Source organism: Aptenodytes forsteri, unplaced genomic scaffold, assembly GCF_000699145.1.
Source record: "Aptenodytes forsteri isolate BGI_AS27 unplaced genomic scaffold, ASM69914v1 Scaffold255, whole genome shotgun sequence".
Lineage (NCBI taxonomy): Eukaryota > Metazoa > Chordata > Aves > Sphenisciformes > Spheniscidae > Aptenodytes > Aptenodytes forsteri.
The window spans coordinates 3,745,149-3,763,663 of NW_008794888.1; the positions used below are offsets into that span (position 1 = coordinate 3,745,149).

Consider the following 18,515-nt stretch of genomic DNA (forward strand, 5'->3'; position numbering starts at 1 on the left):
GAGGTGCAGAATGGCACAGGACTCCTCTTAGTCCCTGCAAGAGGGCAGGCACTCGAGGCTTCAGGATACCTGCTTGTCCACAGCCTCCCCTCCCTGTGCGGTTCTCCTTTGGGAAGAGGGTTGGGAAAATTGGGAGGAAGCAAACAGCCTCCCCCATGCTGAGCAAGAGCTGAAAACAGTCCTGTGGGGGGGTGACTGGACAGCTGATAGTCTGGAGGACAGGGCCAGGGTGCTGGTCCCTCCTTGCCCCTCTGCCAGGCTGCAGCAGCCCCATGGGCCAGGGGCTGTGGCACAGGCCCAGCGTGAGCGCTCCTGGAAGGGGGCAGAGGGAGCAGAAGCAAGGCATCCGCCAGTCAAGCAAGGAGGCTGCTGGCCTGGGTGAAGCCCACTGGCGGTCCGCAGGCAGCATCCAGCCCATCCCTGTGACTGCTCGGTGGCACGTGGTGCTGAGACACCCAAGCTTCATGGTAGCAGAGGGGGACACAGTGGCACCAGCTGGCATGGCTCCCCTTCACCACCTGGAGACCAGGCACAGGCTGCCTCCAGCAGGGAGGGAGCAGACCCCTGACCCACAGGCACTCGGGACCCACACAGCTTCGGGGTGTGAGAGGCATCTCTCAGCTCACCAGGTCCAAGAGAAGAGAGACTCACAGCCTCTGCTGAGCGAGTGATGGGGCAGCAGGAGCCGGGGCTGCCTCCTGCGGGGCTATGGAACAGCCATTCGTTGGTCCAGGCAAGAGATTGCGTGACTCACGGCAAGTCTCCGGTTAGTCCTTTGGAGGGATGAGCAGGCGTGAGTGGCCTGTCCCATGAGCAGGGAGGGCAGCTCCCAGCTCACACAGGCATGTGCAGCTCGTTGTACTCATCCCGGCCATCCTCATCAAAGTTCGGCTCCGCATCCTCTGAGTCCAACTGGGGAGAGGCAGAGACCGGGCTCTGAAGGCCACAGCCACCCCCAGCGCGGGGTCAAGCCTGGCACAGAGGGATCAGCACGCAGCAAGCCAGGCAGCTGGGCTGCGCTGGGAAGAGCAAAGCTCTTGCTCCTTCCCCTCCCAATGGGCTCCTTTTTTTGCCCCTCATGCCCGTCCATGCGCCACCAGCCTGACGCCCTTTCCTGTAAGTGTTCTTGTTTGACGGTGCCCATCACTGGGGTCCAGAACAGCAGCTCCTCCCCCCTCCCCTGCTGGCAGCACCCACTTCTGGGTGCTGCTCCAGGTTGCTCTCCAACAGGAGCTCGGGATATTGGCAGCAGCAGAGGAGCTGCCAGCACTCGAGTGCCAGCTCCAACCCTGGCACTGTGGTTACGTGCTCCTGTGCCAAGCAGCCACAGGATCTGGTGTGCTGCTGGGCTGCCCTTGCTGCTCTCTCAGTGGGGAAATGGGGTGCCTCTTGATGAATGAGGGGCCTTGACCCTCATTCCAGGCCTCTGCATGGTAGGATCCTCTGTCTCCTTGCCCTAGGGTGCCCATCCATCCTACACCGCACTCCCAGGGCTACAAGCTCGGAGGAAGCCATCCACCCACCTATTGCTGTTGAACAAAGACCCCCAGACAACAGCAGGGAAAGCCAAGGCTTTGCCAGCCCAGGATCTCCCAGCCTTTCAGTCTGCCAAATCTCCTCAACCTCACCCCAGTGTTGCAAGCTAGACTGTGAGGACAGTTGTCTGCTTACCGCTTTGAGCTCCCTATCGTGGAAGAAGTGGGGCAGCACGAAGCGTCGCAATGGCACTGTCATGATCAGGACGAAGGGGAAGGCCAGGGATGCCACTGTAGATTTCACCACCCAGAGCAGCACAATGCAGGCCAGTTGAATGCAGGTGAAGAGATTCATTCTCCAGGTCTTCACCTAGGGAGGTAAATCCAGTCTAAGAACACATTATCCTTCCACACAGATTAATGAAGACCCACCTGGCAAAACATAACCCTTCTGCATAGCACAGTACAGTAACGCAATACTGCTGCACGCTCTAGCTGCCTGTACTCTACAGCAAGGCGGAACTCCGTAACACATCAGCCTCTGTGCAACCTAGCAGCATACCCACCTGGCAGTGCAGTGTCCCTACACTCACTCAAGCAATGCATCACCCCTATAAACAGTCCGTCCATACAATATCCTGGCAATACACTCCTGTGCGCAGCCTATCAGCACGCTATCCTAGCGTTGTATCACCTCTGTGCATGGCTTGCACTTACTTCTCGGCACAAACTTGCAGCCAAGGGGGGGGTCACCAAGCCAAGCATCACTCTAGCAAAGCACCATCCTCCCCTCACCTGCCTCTTCTTCCTCTGCTCCTCGTTACCTGGTTCCCCGCAACCTGCCTTCGCTCACCTTGACAACATAGATGTGGTCAGGGTGGTGCTTGGATGGCATGAAGATCAGGAGCAGCCGCTCGTAGAGCTGGATGCCGGTGAGTGATGTAACCCCCATGTAGAGGAAGATGCCGAAGAGCACAGCCAGCGGGATCTGCCGCAGCATGTTCCCCATCACAATGGACAGACCTGCACAGACAGAGCTCAGGGCATGGTGTGTCCCATGCCAGCCCCTCCGCAAAGCACCTCAGCCTCTGTCCCTCTCCCGCCTCCTCTCTCTCTGTCCTGAGGTGCAAGGGAAAGGAAGCTCAAGGGGGGGTCTGGCTGGAGGGGTTGCAGAGATGGACTGACCATGGCGGGGTACTGAAGGCTGCCAGAAGAGAGCTGAGTGTAGGTGAGGGCAGTCCTGCAGCAAGCGGGCAGAGCGCAGGCTGGCCCGTGGGGCAGGGACACTGCCAGGAGATTCATGTGGTCGGCCCTGACCTCCCCCCTCACTCCTTCACCCGAGCAGAGGCTCACCAACGAGGGCAGCAATAAGCACTCCGGTCACACGCTGCTCCTTCACCTCCTCGATCTTGGGCTTCTCTCCTGGTGCAATGGCCTTGCTCATGACCGTCAGGGCATTGACGTGGGTGACAGAGCGCACCGTTGCCGCAGTCAGCCAGGGCAGCCCAAAGAGTGCGCAAAGCCCCCCCATAGTGCCAATGAGCAGCAGGTCCAGGTGGAAGCCAGAGCCTTTCAGCAGCTTCCTCTCCTTCTTGCTCACAATCAGCCTGGGAGGAAAAAGAGCCTGGGTCAGTGCCAGGCCCAGCCCAGTGCCCAGGGACAGCACTGCGGCTGGGGACAACGTTCACTCCCTGGAGAGAGCACACGTGGGGACAACAAGGACATGGCTGAGGAGAGGGATGGTGGCTGTCAACCTCAGGTTAGAGGTTTCCTCCTGTGCTTGGCTGAGGCTCCACCACACTGTATGCCAGGAGGGGAGCCAAGAGACGATGGGAGAACCCAAGAAGGTATAGTCCGAAATGGCCAGGATCCTGCCCTTGCTGTCCCGCTGGGATGCCAGGCGCATCTCCACACAAATGGCACCAGTACCCATCCCAGCCTTGCCTGCCCAGGAGTTAGTGATGGTTGGCGTTGATGGGGGAGGTACTCACGTAGTGATCTGTGTCTCCATGAAGATAAGAATGAAGACCAGGAGGGCAGGGATGGCAGAGGCGAACATCATCCACATCGGAAAGGTCCCACTGCTGCCCATGGGGTGAATGAACCAGCCACGCTTGTCAGGAGATGTGACCGACAGGCCAGAGGGGACATTCAGCTTCTGGTGGTGTAGCCACAAAACCCAGCAGTTACTCATCAATACACACGTGCCCGCAGCCTCACACAGGACTAGCCTTGATCCTCCTGGTCTCCCTGGTCTGAACGCCTCAGATGATGGGACAGCCACCCTGACCCAAGCAGGACTTTCTCATGGATAATCCCCTTCAGTGCAAAAAACCCCATGTCCCCTAACATGGGCCTGTCTCATTTCCTTTTAGCTATTGGAATTCTCTTGGTTTTTGTCCAAGAGACCAAGGAAATATCTTCCCTCAGGAACCTCACCCCCATGTCAGTGCTTGCAGATCATGGTTAAAATGCTCCTTGACCTCTGCTTGGACAAATCAAGTGTCCTGAACTGCCTACCCTGCTTTCCAGACTTGCCAAGCCTTTTCTGAGACATTTTTCAGCATTGTTTTTGCAGTGTGGACCCCAGCAGTGGCCACATTCTCTGGCAATGACCTCGCTCTGATCGTGTTCAGAGGGAATGTCATCTTTGTGCTCCCATCAGAGACCACACAGACTCCTAGCTGTACATCGTCCATCGACCCTGCGTTCACCAGTATTTGAACTCTCGGCTCTGCGCTGCTCTACAGCTGTTCTTGCTATCTGCCTGCGTGAGCACTGCAGGGAGAGTTTACGATTTGCATTTATGTTAATCAGCATAAGTATGAATAATATTCCTGGAATGCTTGTACTTGAGCTAAGCTGTGTAACTAAGTACCGTTTTCTCAGGAAGCTTTGTACATATGCTGAGTTAATACTGAAATGATAATGCTTTTGATATTATTTGTAGAAGTGTAGAAGGGTATGAAAAGGATGTAACAAAGTGCATGATTTTACTAACGTCTGATAAAACCAGATTTTTCATTGAAGTTTAGATGAATAAAAATGCATTTGAATTCTGTTAAGCCTTGGGCTGTCTTGATAAAAAGCTTGCATGCTGAACAGGAACTACCTTTCACCCTCTCCCTGATGTTAGTTGAAAAAAATACCAAAACAAAAAGATATAACTACACATCTACTAAAAAAGGGGGGGAAAAAAGGAAACCTGTGAGATGAGTTTGTTTGATAACATTTAAGTTTGTCCATAAACTGAGAAAGAGATTGTTGTGTTTGAGATAAAGTGATCAAAATATTTAGTAGCCTATAATCAAGGAGAGTATAAATACATTAAGTACTAAACCCATGACAAGTACCCCACTGAAAGCACTCTATATGCCACCCCTTCAGTGTGCATAACCAGTTTATGTCTTGTTGATTGACTGCAAGTTTTTAGAGTTACAAACAAGGAATTAACTGCACTGAATCTCTCTGGTCCCCTAAAGCCTCCCCTACTAACAGCTGGAATACCAGAGGGATACCAGGGCACTCCAGTCCCTGTAGCTCTGGTCTCAGCCTCAGCAAGACCCTTGGAGCTTCCCTTCAGCGTGGGAGTGAGGACGAGGGGAACGTCTCTGTTTGCTTTGCACTGTTATGACTAAAGAGGCAGGAAATACAAATCCCCCGTTGCACAAGAGCAGGCCACGGTGCCGCAGGGATCACTGCTGGGCTGCAGGAGGGGCTCTGAGGGTGGCGCTGGCGCCTACCTGTGTGTATGTGTCAGTGATGGTGTAATCCACCAGCACCATGACCAGGATGGAGATGGGGATCCCAAAGTCTCCGATGATCCGCCGAGCCTGCAGAACAAACACCCTTGCTAGCAAACGGAATGGGCCGGCTCTGTGCACCCACCCTGCTACAGGGAGCCTGCGGCAAAGCGAAGCCCCAGGTGCGGCCCAGCACCACTGCAAACCTGAGCACTGCTGATGAGCAGGGCAAGGGAACCCAGCCTTGACCCATGGGGCTGCACATCCCACTGCCCACGTAACACACAAGCCAAAGGAGCTTTCCCAAGGTCCAGAGGACTTTTCAGCAAACCTCACTGGAGCAGGACAGTGCAGATACCACCATCAACAGCCAGCTCTTGTCTGCAGCCTAGGTCAGGCTACCATCCCTTCTGCACGGTATTTAAGGGATTGCTGGTGTTTCTTTGGGAGATGGTCCAAATGCTCTGGAGAACAAAGGTCTGTAGCAAGAAGCATTATTTGTTTGGCATGTCCCTGTCCTTAACATCTGGGTCCCACAAACTTCTCACCTTTCCTCCTAAGAAACGGCTGTTCTTGAACTTGCGCATAAAGAAGGCAATGAAGAAGGTGCCTAGCATGAGGATGAGGGAGAGGAGAGCAGTGTTGGGCTGCATCCTGATTCCCAGTGACATCGCATCCGCAGAGAGCATGCTGGCATTCAGGCCGCTCTGCACGTTCGGTGGGTAGAACTTGAGCAGAGGATGTTCTGCAAACACCTGGGGAGGTGAGAGAAGCAGCGGGCACTGTCACTGCAAGGAGGGGCAGGGGGCACTGTCACTACTGGGGGAAGGGGGAAGCAGAGGTGTCCTGCTCTGCGGAGAGGTGAGGGTGGTAGATGGTGGGCACGGACAATCCCAGCATCCGTCACCTCGCCTCGCAACCTACCCAGCTGGAGAGGGCTGGGGACAGAAAAGTGGCCCCTCTTTAATGCCTTCTGCAGGAACAGAAGGGGAGACAGATGTTAGGGCTCGTCCTGCCAGCCCCTGTGGTGGCACAGGGGCCAGCTGGGCTGGGGCATGAGAGGCCAGCAAAGAACTGCTCTGCAGAACGCCTAGGAAAGCTGTGGCTGAGCTGGCCCTGTTCCCCTGCCTCCTGTATGGTAAAGCAGCAGGTTCCTGGGGGATCGAGAGATGTGGCAGCCCGTCTCCCTGGGGAAGGTTCACCTTGTATAGTTTGTAGAAGGTCTCGTAGATAAAGATGAGGGAGATGAGGAAAGCAAAGATCTCCTGGGTGAAGGGCGAGATGTAGCGCACCAAGAAGCTTCCCTCAGCTGCCACAATAATGAAGATGAAGACGATGAGCCACAAGCCAATCCACACTCTGCCTGTCAGATACTCAATGCCTTGTGTCTGGCAGAACTGAAATGGAAAGGGGAAGGAGTTACTCATGGCTCCTCAGGCTGCCTCCCACATCTGCTCCCCATTAAGATCAAAGACTCTACTGGAAAAAAGCATCTACATCTGCTCGGGCATCCAGCACAGAGACAGTGAATTCAGGGCTGGAGTCATAGGTAAAGTTACAGACTTTGCATTAACATGAGCCAGCTCACACCAAGCAGGTCTTTACCGCTCCAGTCTTTGTAACAGTACCTCCTTCACTCTCTGCTGAAGCCATCCCATGTATGACACTCCCCATCCCACCCATACGGAGGTGCCACTACTCAAACACAGCTCTCCACTACTCCATGCACTCAACAGCACAAGCATGTTCCCCGCAAAGGAGAGCCTGAGCGGCCTGCTACGTCCCGCTGCAAAAAGGCTACGTTAGCTGGGGCATGATCCCAGACAGCGCCCTGTATACACACACAGTTTTATGTGTGTGGAGAAAAGCCCCCAGGCTGTCACCACAGAACAGACCATCTCCACTGCCTCTGCTCATCCACACACAGCCAACACCAACTACTTCCAGCACAAAACACATCCCTCTCTTTGCAGCCTTCCTCGGTACCACCACAGACGGTGCCCTCACACAGGGCAGAGGTACACCTTTGTACACAATGACTGGGCAAAGCAAAAGCAGTCAGTGAGAAGTGCGGTCACAGGAGAGCAGAGAAATTCCCACTGTGCGATGGCATCACCAGCTCCGAACTCTTGACACACCAAGGTGAAAACCTAGCTGTAGGAAAAACCATGCTTTAAAAGCCCAGACATGCTAGGAGTCAGAAAAAAGGAGAAGGATTAAACCCACTGCTTGGAGGTACGGTGACACAGGGATGCTTTTAACAGTGAAGAGGTCATGCTACTTGAGAAAGAAACATGTCCATCCTGGCTGGCCAGGATATCTCTGCACACACCCTTGGGCTCATCCTGAGAGGTGGGAGTAATGTACGTGGGACATCCCAAATGGGTGGTACACTGAACGTTGTTGGGTTCCCATACAAGGAAACCTGGACACAGGTAAAAGCTGTGAAATGGTCTTCAAAGGAATCCCCAAGAACAAGAAAGTATTATGGACCAGTATTTTAGGATGCAGCTACAAGTGCTCATCGTAGCAGCATGGGGCTGGGGAACGATGCTCCCCTCACAGTCAGCAGGTAGAGGAGTGCTGTTACCACTGTCACACCTCAAGGGGGTCAGCCCACGGGATACAGCAACAGGAGGCAGAAGTCCCTACGGCATGACCTGCAAAGGGTCAGCAGAGCTAGGGCCAGCCCCGGCCGAGCTGAGGGCAGCCTGGCAGGACCCAAGGAGTCCACACCACCAAAGACCCTTTGGAGAACTGAGAAATGCCGGCTGTCCTCTCCAGCGCAAGGGCAGAGCGAGCACGTGCCAAGCACGGACACTGCCTCACATGTACCTTGTAAAAAGCTTCTTCAAACACCAGCAGAGGCCCTGAGAAGCCAATGACCAGGAGCGGCTGGGCTCCGAGCAGGGAGAAGAGGATCCCTAAAACCGAGGTGGAGATTATCAGCTCGGAGACCCCCATGAGACCCTCAGTTTTCTCTCCTGGGAAAGAGAACAACGTGTGAGTGTTATAGCCCAGACACAGGCACCGTTACCACAGGCAGGCAGGCTGCAGACACAGCTCCAGACGGAGGAGGCAGGTCCCCATCCCATCAGTCAGAGGTCCCCTGCGTTGGGCAGGGAGCACAGAGGGAGCCCAGGGAGCCGAGGCTGGAGAGGCCAAGTGGCAGGGAGGGGACAAGGCAGCAGCCGAGACGCAGCGCTGCCGCTCTCCCTGAGCGAGCAGCACTGAAGCCCACCCCAGCACAGCATCACACAGACACAGCCAGTGTTCCAGCGTGCAAAGAGCAGACCAGAAAGCAGGCCCATTACCTAGGAGTCCCCCGAAGGTGATGGCAGGAGAGAGAGCAGCAAAGTAGATGAAGAGAACGGCCGCGAGACACTGGCTGTGCAAGGCGTCTCTGATGTCACTGAGGTATTTGGGGTACCTGCGCTTTATGTCCCGAACCAGACCTCCAAAAAATATCCCGGTCCGCTTCAAAGGGTCGTCCTCAGCTTCCTCCTCTTCTTCCTCAGCTTTCACTTCACACAGCTCTGGAGGTGCATGGAGGGCAGGGCTTGAGCAGGGGAATGCAGGTCCGCCCTTGGGCTGTCCCTCTCCCCCATACCCCATGGAGACCTTCCTCCAGCAGCGCTAACCTGGTGGGCCCCCTGTGACTGCACATCCCACTGCCTCCAGCTGTCCCCAGCTGCCAGAGCTGCCCACAGCCACTGTCCTGCCTCCCCTTGCCCCCCTCCCTGCTGCCCACTGCAGGAGCCAGGCCCCGCTCACCCCTCTGCCAGGCTCTGTGAGGGGAGGGCCCACTGGGGCACGCAGGGCACTAGGCACAAACTCTTTTGCCCAAATGTGAGTGGAGAGACCTTTGGCTTCCTGGACAGCACCCTCCTTCATGGACTTCTGCTCCCTCTCCTTCCTCTTCCTCAGCAGCAACTTCTGGAAGGTGGCAATGGATTTGAGCAAGTCTTTCCCCTCCACCTCCGATGGGGGGATGACAATGCTGCAGTCCAAGAACTCGTTGATTGCGTTGAGGAGGTCTTGACGGTCATCTGCCATGTATGCAGCCTCATGGAAGTGCTGAGAGGGGCAGGGAAAAAGAGAGAGGGAGAAGGCTCAGACCAAGACTGCACCCAGCTACCTACAGCCTGGAAACACAACGCTTGCTGTGACCATACAGTAACATCCTGCTCCCTCGACCCACTACTTGTCTCACTACTGCCACTCTGTGACCCACACTCCTGAATCCCTCCCCCCTGTCCTTCTACCCAATGCTCCTCACCTAATCCCATGTCTCTCCTCCTTTCCCTATCCATCCTTTCCAGTGACCACCGCTCCTGATTTTCTCCCCCAAGCCCCACTGCTCTTGCCCAAGATTGTGCTCCTGCAGCATCTCTGCCAGCTGCACGTTCTGCCAGACCACAGGGTGCCTCTCATGGGACCTCTCCATCAATCGAAATCAGATCTGTGCTTCCCAGCTAGCTTGGTGCCTCTCGTTCCTTAGGCTAGATGCTACACCTGGCCAACCTATGCCTCTGTTCACACCAGATCACTGTGGCTGCTCAGATCACCTGAGCAGGGAGCATAAAAGACTTGGGAGTCTCCACATGGGAGAGGGAGGGAAAATAGGAGTCTACATCATGAGGGAAGCCATGCAAGGGAAACCAGGCAGAAAAGGGGAGATACTCCTGACAGCAAGGGCAAGATGACAAGGAAGGACTCCAAGGAGACCATGAGGGGACAGCACTACTGCAGACAGGCAGGGAGGTGCTGGCAAATGCGTGCAAGTGCTGCATTGCCTCTGGAACATGCCTGCAGAGAAAGGGCTGGAGGAAGATGAACAAGTGAACAGCCTGTAAAGCAGGTAAGGGACAGCTAAGGTCCCTGCAGCACACAGACTCTCTGGAGCCACAGCTTCAGACTGTAAATGATACCGTACTCTCTTCATGGCGCCAGCCACTGTGTAACCTTGCTATGGCCAGCCCCAGCTGCGGCAGCTGGCTCCCCTCTTGCAGCCGCAGAGGAGCAGAGGCTCAAATGAGCAAGATCAGCCCACAAATGCAGCGCTGAAGCTGAAATATGGCACCTCACCTCTTCTGGCTAAAAACAGTCTCAGCTGAGCCCTATGCAACTCCTGCGAAAGGACCTTTCAGCTGGGAGCCCGTGTTGCCCACAACCCAACTAAAAGGTCTGAGAGGACCTTTTAGTCCCCAGTTCAGGAAAGGTTGTGCACTGCTGGCAGGACAGGCAAGTTTGCTACTCGGTTATAGTTACATGGCACCAGCCAGGAGGACCCTGTGAACCTCTGATTCTCCTGTCCTGGATGTATGCAGAAGATGCTCAGATTGTCTTTCCTTTGTCTTTAATTCCTTACCAGGATAATGAATTTCACTTTCCTGCCGTCTAGCCAGATGGGGGACTTCTAGCAGTGCACACGCTTGGCAGAAAAATCTTCCTGCCTCCTCATCTCTCCTCCTGCATGGATGTACTCCTCTGCATGGATGCCCCAGCCACGGGACTCAGCTAGAAAGCTTCATCCAAACACCTAACAACAGTCCCCAGGCATTGCTGGGTCCTTTTGTCAGTGTGGCCTGGGCCAGGCGTCATGGTCACAGGCACTGCTCAGTCTCCCCTCCTCTCTGTTTGTGAAATGTCAACTGAACACAACTCCTCTAACCTTGGGCAGTCCTTTGCTCCTGCTCTTACGTACGGCCCCTTTCATCACCCAGCCTAGCACTCTCTGTCCCAGCCAAGTGTCTGTCCTACTCTTCCCTCCATACTGGAGCATCCTACCTTGGTGGTCACACCTGCCTGCCCCACCTGGGCCTTTGCACAGCATCTCTCAGCACTCTCGTCCCAGGACTGACTTCTGAGCTACCGAAGCTCCCTCGCCTGTGCCAGCATCACCGCCTGTCAGCTCCTCACCTTGTCAGACATGAGGGTTGAGATTGAGCGGCCAATTTCATGGTAGTCCATGTTGGCCTGGCTCGGTCCCAGCAGCACAAAGATGAATCTGACAGGAATCGGGACCTCCAAGACAGATTCCAGGAAGACGGCCTCATTTAGTCGGAATGAGGGTGGAGATTGAGCGGCCAATTTCATGGTAGTCCATGTTGGCCTGGCTCGGTCCCAGCAGCACAAAGATGAATCTGACAGGAATCGGGACCTCCAAGACAGATTCCAGGAAGACGGCCTCATTTAGTCGGACAAAGGCCATAGTTGGCTGCTCCAGGAACTGCACACAACCTACCAGGAGGCAATGTTTTGAGCAGAGTTAATCATTGGGTTGAGCTGTACTGGGCTGCCTTTAGCAGTGGAAACAGGGATTTTGGGGGTTCGCACGAGCCCTGCAGTCCTGTACTTGTCTCCAGACCACTGACACAGCACTGAGCTTCATGACGAGGACTGCTCCAAGTCCCCTGTTCACTGATCATTCCCAACCAGTGCTACTTTCTTTAGCTTCCCAGTTAGCCCATTCTTAATCTCTTACAGATGGGCTCTATTTACACTATAAGGGGCTAATTTTAAATCAGAAGGTTGTTTTCCACTAAGCCACTGCCTTATGGAAGGAAGGAAGTCTCTTACATGTTACTTTTATGAAACAAACTTCTAATCTCATCAAAGAATGAAATCAGGTTTGCTTGACATGACCTATTTCCCATAAACCTCACTGCTTGGCAATAATTACATTCTTATCCTTTAGCTCTTTATTAATTGAATCCCATATTAGCTCTGCCACTATGTTGGCCGGGAAGGACGTCAGGTTAAACAACCTATAGGTACTGGATCACTGTCCTTCCCTCCTTGAGCACTGATGCTATGAGCTTTCTTCTGTTTTTCTCGTATGTACCCTGTATTCCTAGACTTTTTTTTCCCAGATGAAAATGAGCCAGTTCTCTAAAGACTGCACAGTTTGTTTTACAATGTCCACATGTCATCAATGCTTGGCAGCTTCCTCAGTTCCTAACAGATTGGGAAGTACTCCTGCATTCTCCGGCACACCAGCCGCTTCCTTCCCATACCGAACACAAATGTTTATTGAATACTTGTATTTCTCTGGCATTATTACTGATCTTTCTGCCATCTGTGTCCAGCAAAGAGCTGTGTTCTGTGTTAGACTGGCAAATCTGGGCCATTCGAGTGGCCAAGCGAATCCTAAGACACAGCCTTACCTCAGAAATGGCCAGTGTTTAGTTATCTGAGTATTCAAAGTGCATTTATGAAGCTGATTTGGCCTCATCGTGATTAAGCATCAGCTTGGTTAAGCTGCCAAGCCTCTTTGCCTGAGCTTTTCATCTAGTGGATAGGCAATGACATTTACTTTGCTTGTAGTGTAGCCACGTTTGCTGAGATGTTAATGCCAGCAAAGTGCTGAGAAGGACTACCCTTGTGGTCAGAAGGCATCAAGCCCGCTGATGCTCAAGCCTGCCCTCTCACAGCCCTCTTGTACAGAGAAATATCTCCTGGCAGCGCTATGGCCGATAGCCGAGACCTTGCCACCAGCTAGGCCCCATAAACTCAAAGCTCCCTGGCACACACAACCAGCAACCAACACTGGCCAGGGGCAGGGCCCAGCTGCTGGTGAGATGTGAAGAGGCGAGACGGAGGGCAGCGATGGTCAGAGGACAGTGCGAGGCCTGACAGCAGTCAGTGCCTGGCCATCAGTCCCTCGGGCACCACTTACCCACTTCTGAGCTGCAAAATGGGATGTTCTGGTGAGCCTGGCGGGACTTTCTCCTCTAAGCTGGGCTCCAGCTCCCAGCAGCAGTGTCTATCAACCTCTTAATTTAGGAAAGGAGTTACCCAGGCACCCCTTATATTTACCACAGACAAACAAAACGTGCATTGTCACCAAAAGAGAGAGCATACAAGGCTCCCTCCCCAGTTGAACAATGGAAACATGTACAAGATGACCAAATACCCCTCAGGAGGGAGCGCACAGACAGCTGGAGCCAGACCAGGATCTCAACTGGTCTCTTTTGGCTCCAGGGGACTCTACATGCTGCCTCTTACCCACGAGGACCACTGTGGCCTCCGCATCTTCAGGGATCTTCTCCATTAGCTTCAGGTATTTACGGTGGCCCTCAGAGTTATGGAGATGCGGGTTTTTCTGCTGGGGAAGAATACAAACAAGTAAGGATGGAGTTCCCGTGCCATGGTGTCCCTAAGCAGCCTTGCACCCCACTGACGTATCTGCAGCCGGGCTTGCCTTGGCTGTATGCCCGACACCCTGCTTCACAGGCAAGGCACCCTCACAGCGAACGGCCACCCTGCAAGCACCAGGGCTGTTGCTGCCATTGCATGCTCAAGCAGACATTTGAATACAGCATGCGGCTAAAATTAGGTCCCAAAATCATAACGCAGCGACCTGATTTCCAGCACTTCAGGTGATCCAGGGGAGCCCAACCCTTGCAAGTAAAAGGCCCCCCATGAAAGAGCCCAGAGGTGGGTGCCAAGGGCTGCTGCCGGCCAACAGTTGTCCCCAGGGTGTGGAAAAAGAAGCAGTAATCCCCCATGTCACCCTCACCTCCTTGCACTCAGTCTCATGGGCCTTGGGGTCAGCCATCTCAATGCGCTCTTCCCCCATGAGGGGCATGCAGGTGTCGGTGGTGTGGTTGTGGTGGTGGTTTCCCACGATAGAGTTCATGCTGGAGCTGGAGTGGTTCCTCGGGAAGAAGCCCTCCTTCTCATCATTGGGGTGGCTGAGGGGGAGAGCAGCAGCCATGAGGGGACCCACCTCCCATACTGCCTGGGGCTCGCAGACAACCCCCGAGCCCCAGCAGCCTTCGGCCACGTACCACCCACCTGTGCTTCAGCAGCAGGGCACGCAGCACATTGGCTCGGTCCTCTGCTCTGATCTGGTCAGAGATGATCATGGTCTCCACCATGAGGTGAGCGATGCCGGGCAGTGTGGTCTGCTCCAGGTCAAGGAGGACAGCACCTGCCAGCAGGAGGGGAAGAGCCCTGCTCCTAGTGCGCAGCGCTCCCCGCTGCACGCACGCTCTGGGGACACAGCCGTCCCACCAGGAGCCAGGCTTCGGTTGGGGTACAGATTCTCTCAGTTGAGAAATACCCCAAGTCCAGGTGTCCCATGTCCTCTGTGTAAACCCTTGTCCCAAGGGAACCCAAAAGCTCCAAGACACACTAGTAGCTCTGGTACCTCCCTCTTGTTTTGGCCTCCCACCCTGACTGAACTTGACCTTTCACACCAAAGATGGGTCAAAGACCTGCAGGCCCAGGCACAGCTGGGTGTCACAGTTGCCACATGCCTGAGAGCAGCAATGCAGAGCAAGGAACCAACACAGGCACCCTTGGGCTAATGTAAACCCTGGCAAACGGGCTGCAGGATGGTCTGTCTCTGCAGACCCTACATGGAGCCTGGACACAGACATTGTTGGAGTGTCTCCAGTGTCTCCAGCAACAGAAGCTGTCCAGCAAAACCTGTCCCAGAGCAAGACACAAACCCTGGCCTATGGTTCCTGACTCACCGTGGGCAATTGTCTTCCTGAGCTCCAACAGGCTGCGGAAGGACAGTGAAGCCACGTGGGGTTTCCCCCACCTTGCTGTGTCCTCCTCCACATCCTCCTCAAACTTGATCCAGCGGGCTGTCTCCCTCCAGTGCATCTCCTGGTTCTTATCCACCACCAGCTCGTTCAGCTCCACAAACACCTAGTGTGAATTACAGAGAGGACGTGAGACTTCCCCTGATGCATACAGCTCTATCAACAATACATGGAAAGCCTCAGGTTTGTTCTCAAGGTACCACTTGGTCTAAAGCAGTGCCTGAGCAAACCTGCCTTAGTTAACCAGAGGTTTGGTGAACAGAAGTAGCCAGGACAAATATCACTGGCAGCATGGCAGGAGCTTCCACCAGCACATGGAGCACCAGAAAGCTCCAAGTCAGATGGCGTGGGCAGAGGAGAGAGAATGATGCAAAGCTGCACCCCTCTACCAAACTGTGACAATTTTGTCCTCTGCCTGCTTCTTGGTTTCCCCCAAAATTTCCCACTTACCAGAGATGGTGACATTACTGTGCTGCCAACTTCCACAACAGCACTACCATTTCTGTGACTTTTTAACCTCTAAGGTTGAAGCTTTGTGATTTCAGAGAAATCTCTGCTTTTATTGAAAAAAGTGTATTTTCAGCCCTCATGATAATGGATAAGAGCTTGAAATGTCACCCCCAAGATCATGTAAAGAATTAATTATATTGAAACCACATTTATCACTTTATAAAGTGCCTGTTTCTAGTCCTGATTTATGGCTTCTGAACAAGTGTGGGAGGACAGCACATGGATACCTCATGGGGCTTTCTATCCAACTTCTTCTTCTTCTTCTTTTTCTTCACAGATGGAGTTGATGCTAATTTTTTACTTGTCCTGGTGATCTGACTCCGAGATGGTTTTTTCATCAGATGCCTCCTCACACCAGGGTTATCTTCAAAACGGTGGCCTGAAGACATGGGAAAGGAAAAAAGACCACCAGTGTGTCTAGTGGAAACACACTGTCTGGCAGGGAAACACATCCAAGCCCACCCTTCTCTCATTAGCTTACGCTAGCAAAGCCCTGGCAGCTGGAGCACTCACAATCATCCTCAACCTTTGAAGATCCTTCCTGCCTCATCTGCCTACTTTCAGCTCTTCCAGACATCTGACAGCTAATTCCTTCAAGAAAAAGGCTTCCTCCCAGACTGTGCATACACTGGAGCATCATTTGCAAAAGCTTTTATTCATGGTACCTGAATAAATGGGGCATAAACCCTTCCCATACTCCCTCAATGAAAAGCAACCTGAAGCCTTGTCTGCACAGCTCTGCACCCAGACAGCACAGGCAGGCATCTGGCTGGGGCTCATTTCTCCCACTGGAGGAAGGCCTGGTGCTCAGCAAGCATAAAGGGCAGTGAAGGAGAAGGATATTTAGCTGCTGGTCTGGGAGACACATGGAAATATCAATGACTGTTTTATTTAATTGTGCAATGAGACTGTAAGATAACAGTGCAGACCCGGGGCTGGCATGGAGGCTGGGCAGCTAACGCCAGCTATCGCTGTTTCTAGATGATCCGCAGTGCTGCTGTAATGTCCTCTGAAAGGTCTGTGTTACAGAGTTCGGCTGGCTGAATCAAAGCCTCCTGAAGCCTCCAGAGAGGCTGTTGAGGCTGCATTACAGACCCACCACCAAGCTACCAGTGCTGTTGGCTAGCCAGCACCCACCAAAACCTGGCCACAACTGTGCCAGCCCCTTTTGCAATGCCAGAGAAACAGCACCTGGGCAACAGCCTGCCATAGAGAGTAATTTCCCTGGACACTACCCAGAGACAGCAAGTGTATCTTCCTCTGCACAGGCAGCTCATGGGGATGGGGAAAGTCTCAGAGCCCAGCTCCAGGATGGGCAAGCTCCCCCAGGTAGATCACAGAGTCAGGGGTTTTGCTCAGCTTCGGTCCATCGAGGCTTGCTAGCCCTGCTTGTAAGGCAAAGCCAAGGTCTCCTCCCTGGGGGATCAAGGGCAGCTCTTCGTTGGCTTGGATGAAAGTTCAGTCTCCACGTACCTTTCTGCACTTGGCTTCAACACCTGCAGCTCTCAGGGCATGAGAGGTAGCGAAAAGCACTGGGCTTGATGGCCAAGTGGTCTCTTTGATGTTGCAGGAAAATATCCATGCATCTCTGGCATGGAAAGACACAGCCCAGCATCAGGCCAGGCATACCATAGCCTTGCTCCTTGGAAATCTGGGTCGCTAAATTAAATATAAAATGAATCAATACTGAGCCTCGGGGCATTTTCCCCCATTGGCTGCCCTGCTGATGCACGTCCTGCTGACGGCTGGACTCCTCCCTGCTCCACTTACTGCATTGCAATGTCGATAGGAGCCAATAACTGCCCACCACTACAAACATTTCTGGGAGCCAGGCACGTGTGGGGCTTCCTCGGTTATTTGCATGGATTTCTCAACTCCTGCATGCACAGCAGCCACTTCATTGCACTTGGTGTGGATTCGTGCATAAACAAACAGGTCACCAGGCAGATGATCTTGGCATCTGGCACCTTTGCTCCAATGCCTGCAGCTTCTGATTCTCCCACGTACCCTGGGACTCATTCTCACCGTGTCCCTACAAGAACAGGGCCAGAGGACGCTCTGCCCAGCAAGACAGAGCGCTCACCCAGAGCACGGCAAGCCTCCACCGTGGCGATGCCAACCTGCCACACAGTGCTCTTCAGCAACAGCCCTAGAAAGCACACACAGGCATTCAGCCTCAGCCACCAAATGGCTGGAGGACAGATAAAACGAAAGGAGCCAAGTTTCCTGCCAGCATCTCCAGTGACTCCCACACTTGCTGACAGGGACAGGAGCTGGAGTGCTGCAGGCTCAGAGTGAGCCGGTGAAGGCACACCTCCAGAGCCCCACAGAAGAAAGGAGCGATCCGCTTTGCTGCTCTCCCTTGGCAGTGCTTGTGGCCACTGAGATGCCAGCTGAGGGAGACAACGCATAGCAGTAGGGTGGACACATGGGCTTAATTTTGGAAGAGGCCACTGGCTTTGGGAGTCCCACGCAGAGCCCAGCGGAGGTGCTCCAGACTGCTCTACAGAGAGCCTTTCTGTGTCCCGTCAGATTGGTGCTTCCCTCAAATGATAGTCAAGCCCAAGTGAGCACCTAAGTCTGGGGTCCTTACTCAGGACAGGATCTTGGACTGAGATCAAAGGCTGAAGTGCCCAGGGCATAGCTCTGCCCTCCTTCCTTGAAGGCAAACTCCCCAGGGTGAGAGGAAGCAGCCAAGGACAGCTCTTGCTGTCCCCCTCTCCAGTGCTCCCCAGGAGCAGAGCATGAGACAGTGACAACGTCTGAGGACAGAGCATGATTCCTATGGTGGCTCCACTACAACGAACTGGTATGTCACCCTCCCACACAGCATCTCCTACAGTCTCCTCCAGAAGATGTTCTTGCCACGTTGGCTTCCATCAGTCAGATTTCTTGGAATCTTGGATTGACCAAGTTTCTTTTCTGCCAGCTTAAATCTGAAGATGACAAATACGACTTTGCACTGGTTAAAGTCTTCCCCCAGAGTGCCTGTGCTAGTCAGTCCAACTCAGCGGGCGATTGCCTTCAATTCGTGTGTTAGCTCCTGCTTCCCTTCTTTCATTGCCTTCTGTCCACAAGCAGGAAGCCCAGAAAGACGCATTGGAGTAGTTGTACCAGTACTAGAGAGCAACTTGCTAGCCCGGCATCACAGGGATGGTGCACACTTCCCACATACCCCAATGGTTAAGTTACACCAAGAAAAAAAGAGATTGAAACCCCATCTCTTG

At 53.7% G+C, this 18,515-nt stretch overlaps 1 protein-coding gene across 1 annotated transcript in view; it reads right to left on the reverse strand.

Moving 5' to 3' along the window:
• Positions 1 to 379: 379 nt before the first annotated feature.
• SLC4A3 (solute carrier family 4 member 3) overlaps positions 380 to 18,515 on the reverse strand; it is a 28,269-nt gene continuing 10,133 nt past the window's right edge. The window contains exons 6-23 of the mRNA XM_009274916.2: positions 15,516 to 15,667; positions 14,704 to 14,884; positions 14,021 to 14,156; positions 13,743 to 13,917; positions 13,229 to 13,325; positions 11,382 to 11,461; positions 11,141 to 11,245; positions 9,082 to 9,295; positions 8,533 to 8,754; positions 8,054 to 8,202; positions 6,421 to 6,615; positions 5,767 to 5,973; positions 5,219 to 5,308; positions 3,467 to 3,633; positions 2,829 to 3,082; positions 2,329 to 2,498; positions 1,672 to 1,845; positions 380 to 912 (exon numbers count right to left, since the gene is read on the reverse strand). Of these exons, the coding sequence (XP_009273191.1) occupies positions 835 to 912; positions 1,672 to 1,845; positions 2,329 to 2,498; positions 2,829 to 3,082; positions 3,467 to 3,633; positions 5,219 to 5,308; positions 5,767 to 5,973; positions 6,421 to 6,615; positions 8,054 to 8,202; positions 8,533 to 8,754; positions 9,082 to 9,295; positions 11,141 to 11,245; positions 11,382 to 11,461; positions 13,229 to 13,325; positions 13,743 to 13,917; positions 14,021 to 14,156; positions 14,704 to 14,884; positions 15,516 to 15,667 (2,846 nt within the window). The 3' untranslated portion in view covers positions 380 to 834. The remainder of the gene's footprint in view (positions 913 to 1,671; positions 1,846 to 2,328; positions 2,499 to 2,828; positions 3,083 to 3,466; positions 3,634 to 5,218; positions 5,309 to 5,766; positions 5,974 to 6,420; positions 6,616 to 8,053; positions 8,203 to 8,532; positions 8,755 to 9,081; positions 9,296 to 11,140; positions 11,246 to 11,381; positions 11,462 to 13,228; positions 13,326 to 13,742; positions 13,918 to 14,020; positions 14,157 to 14,703; positions 14,885 to 15,515; positions 15,668 to 18,515) is intronic.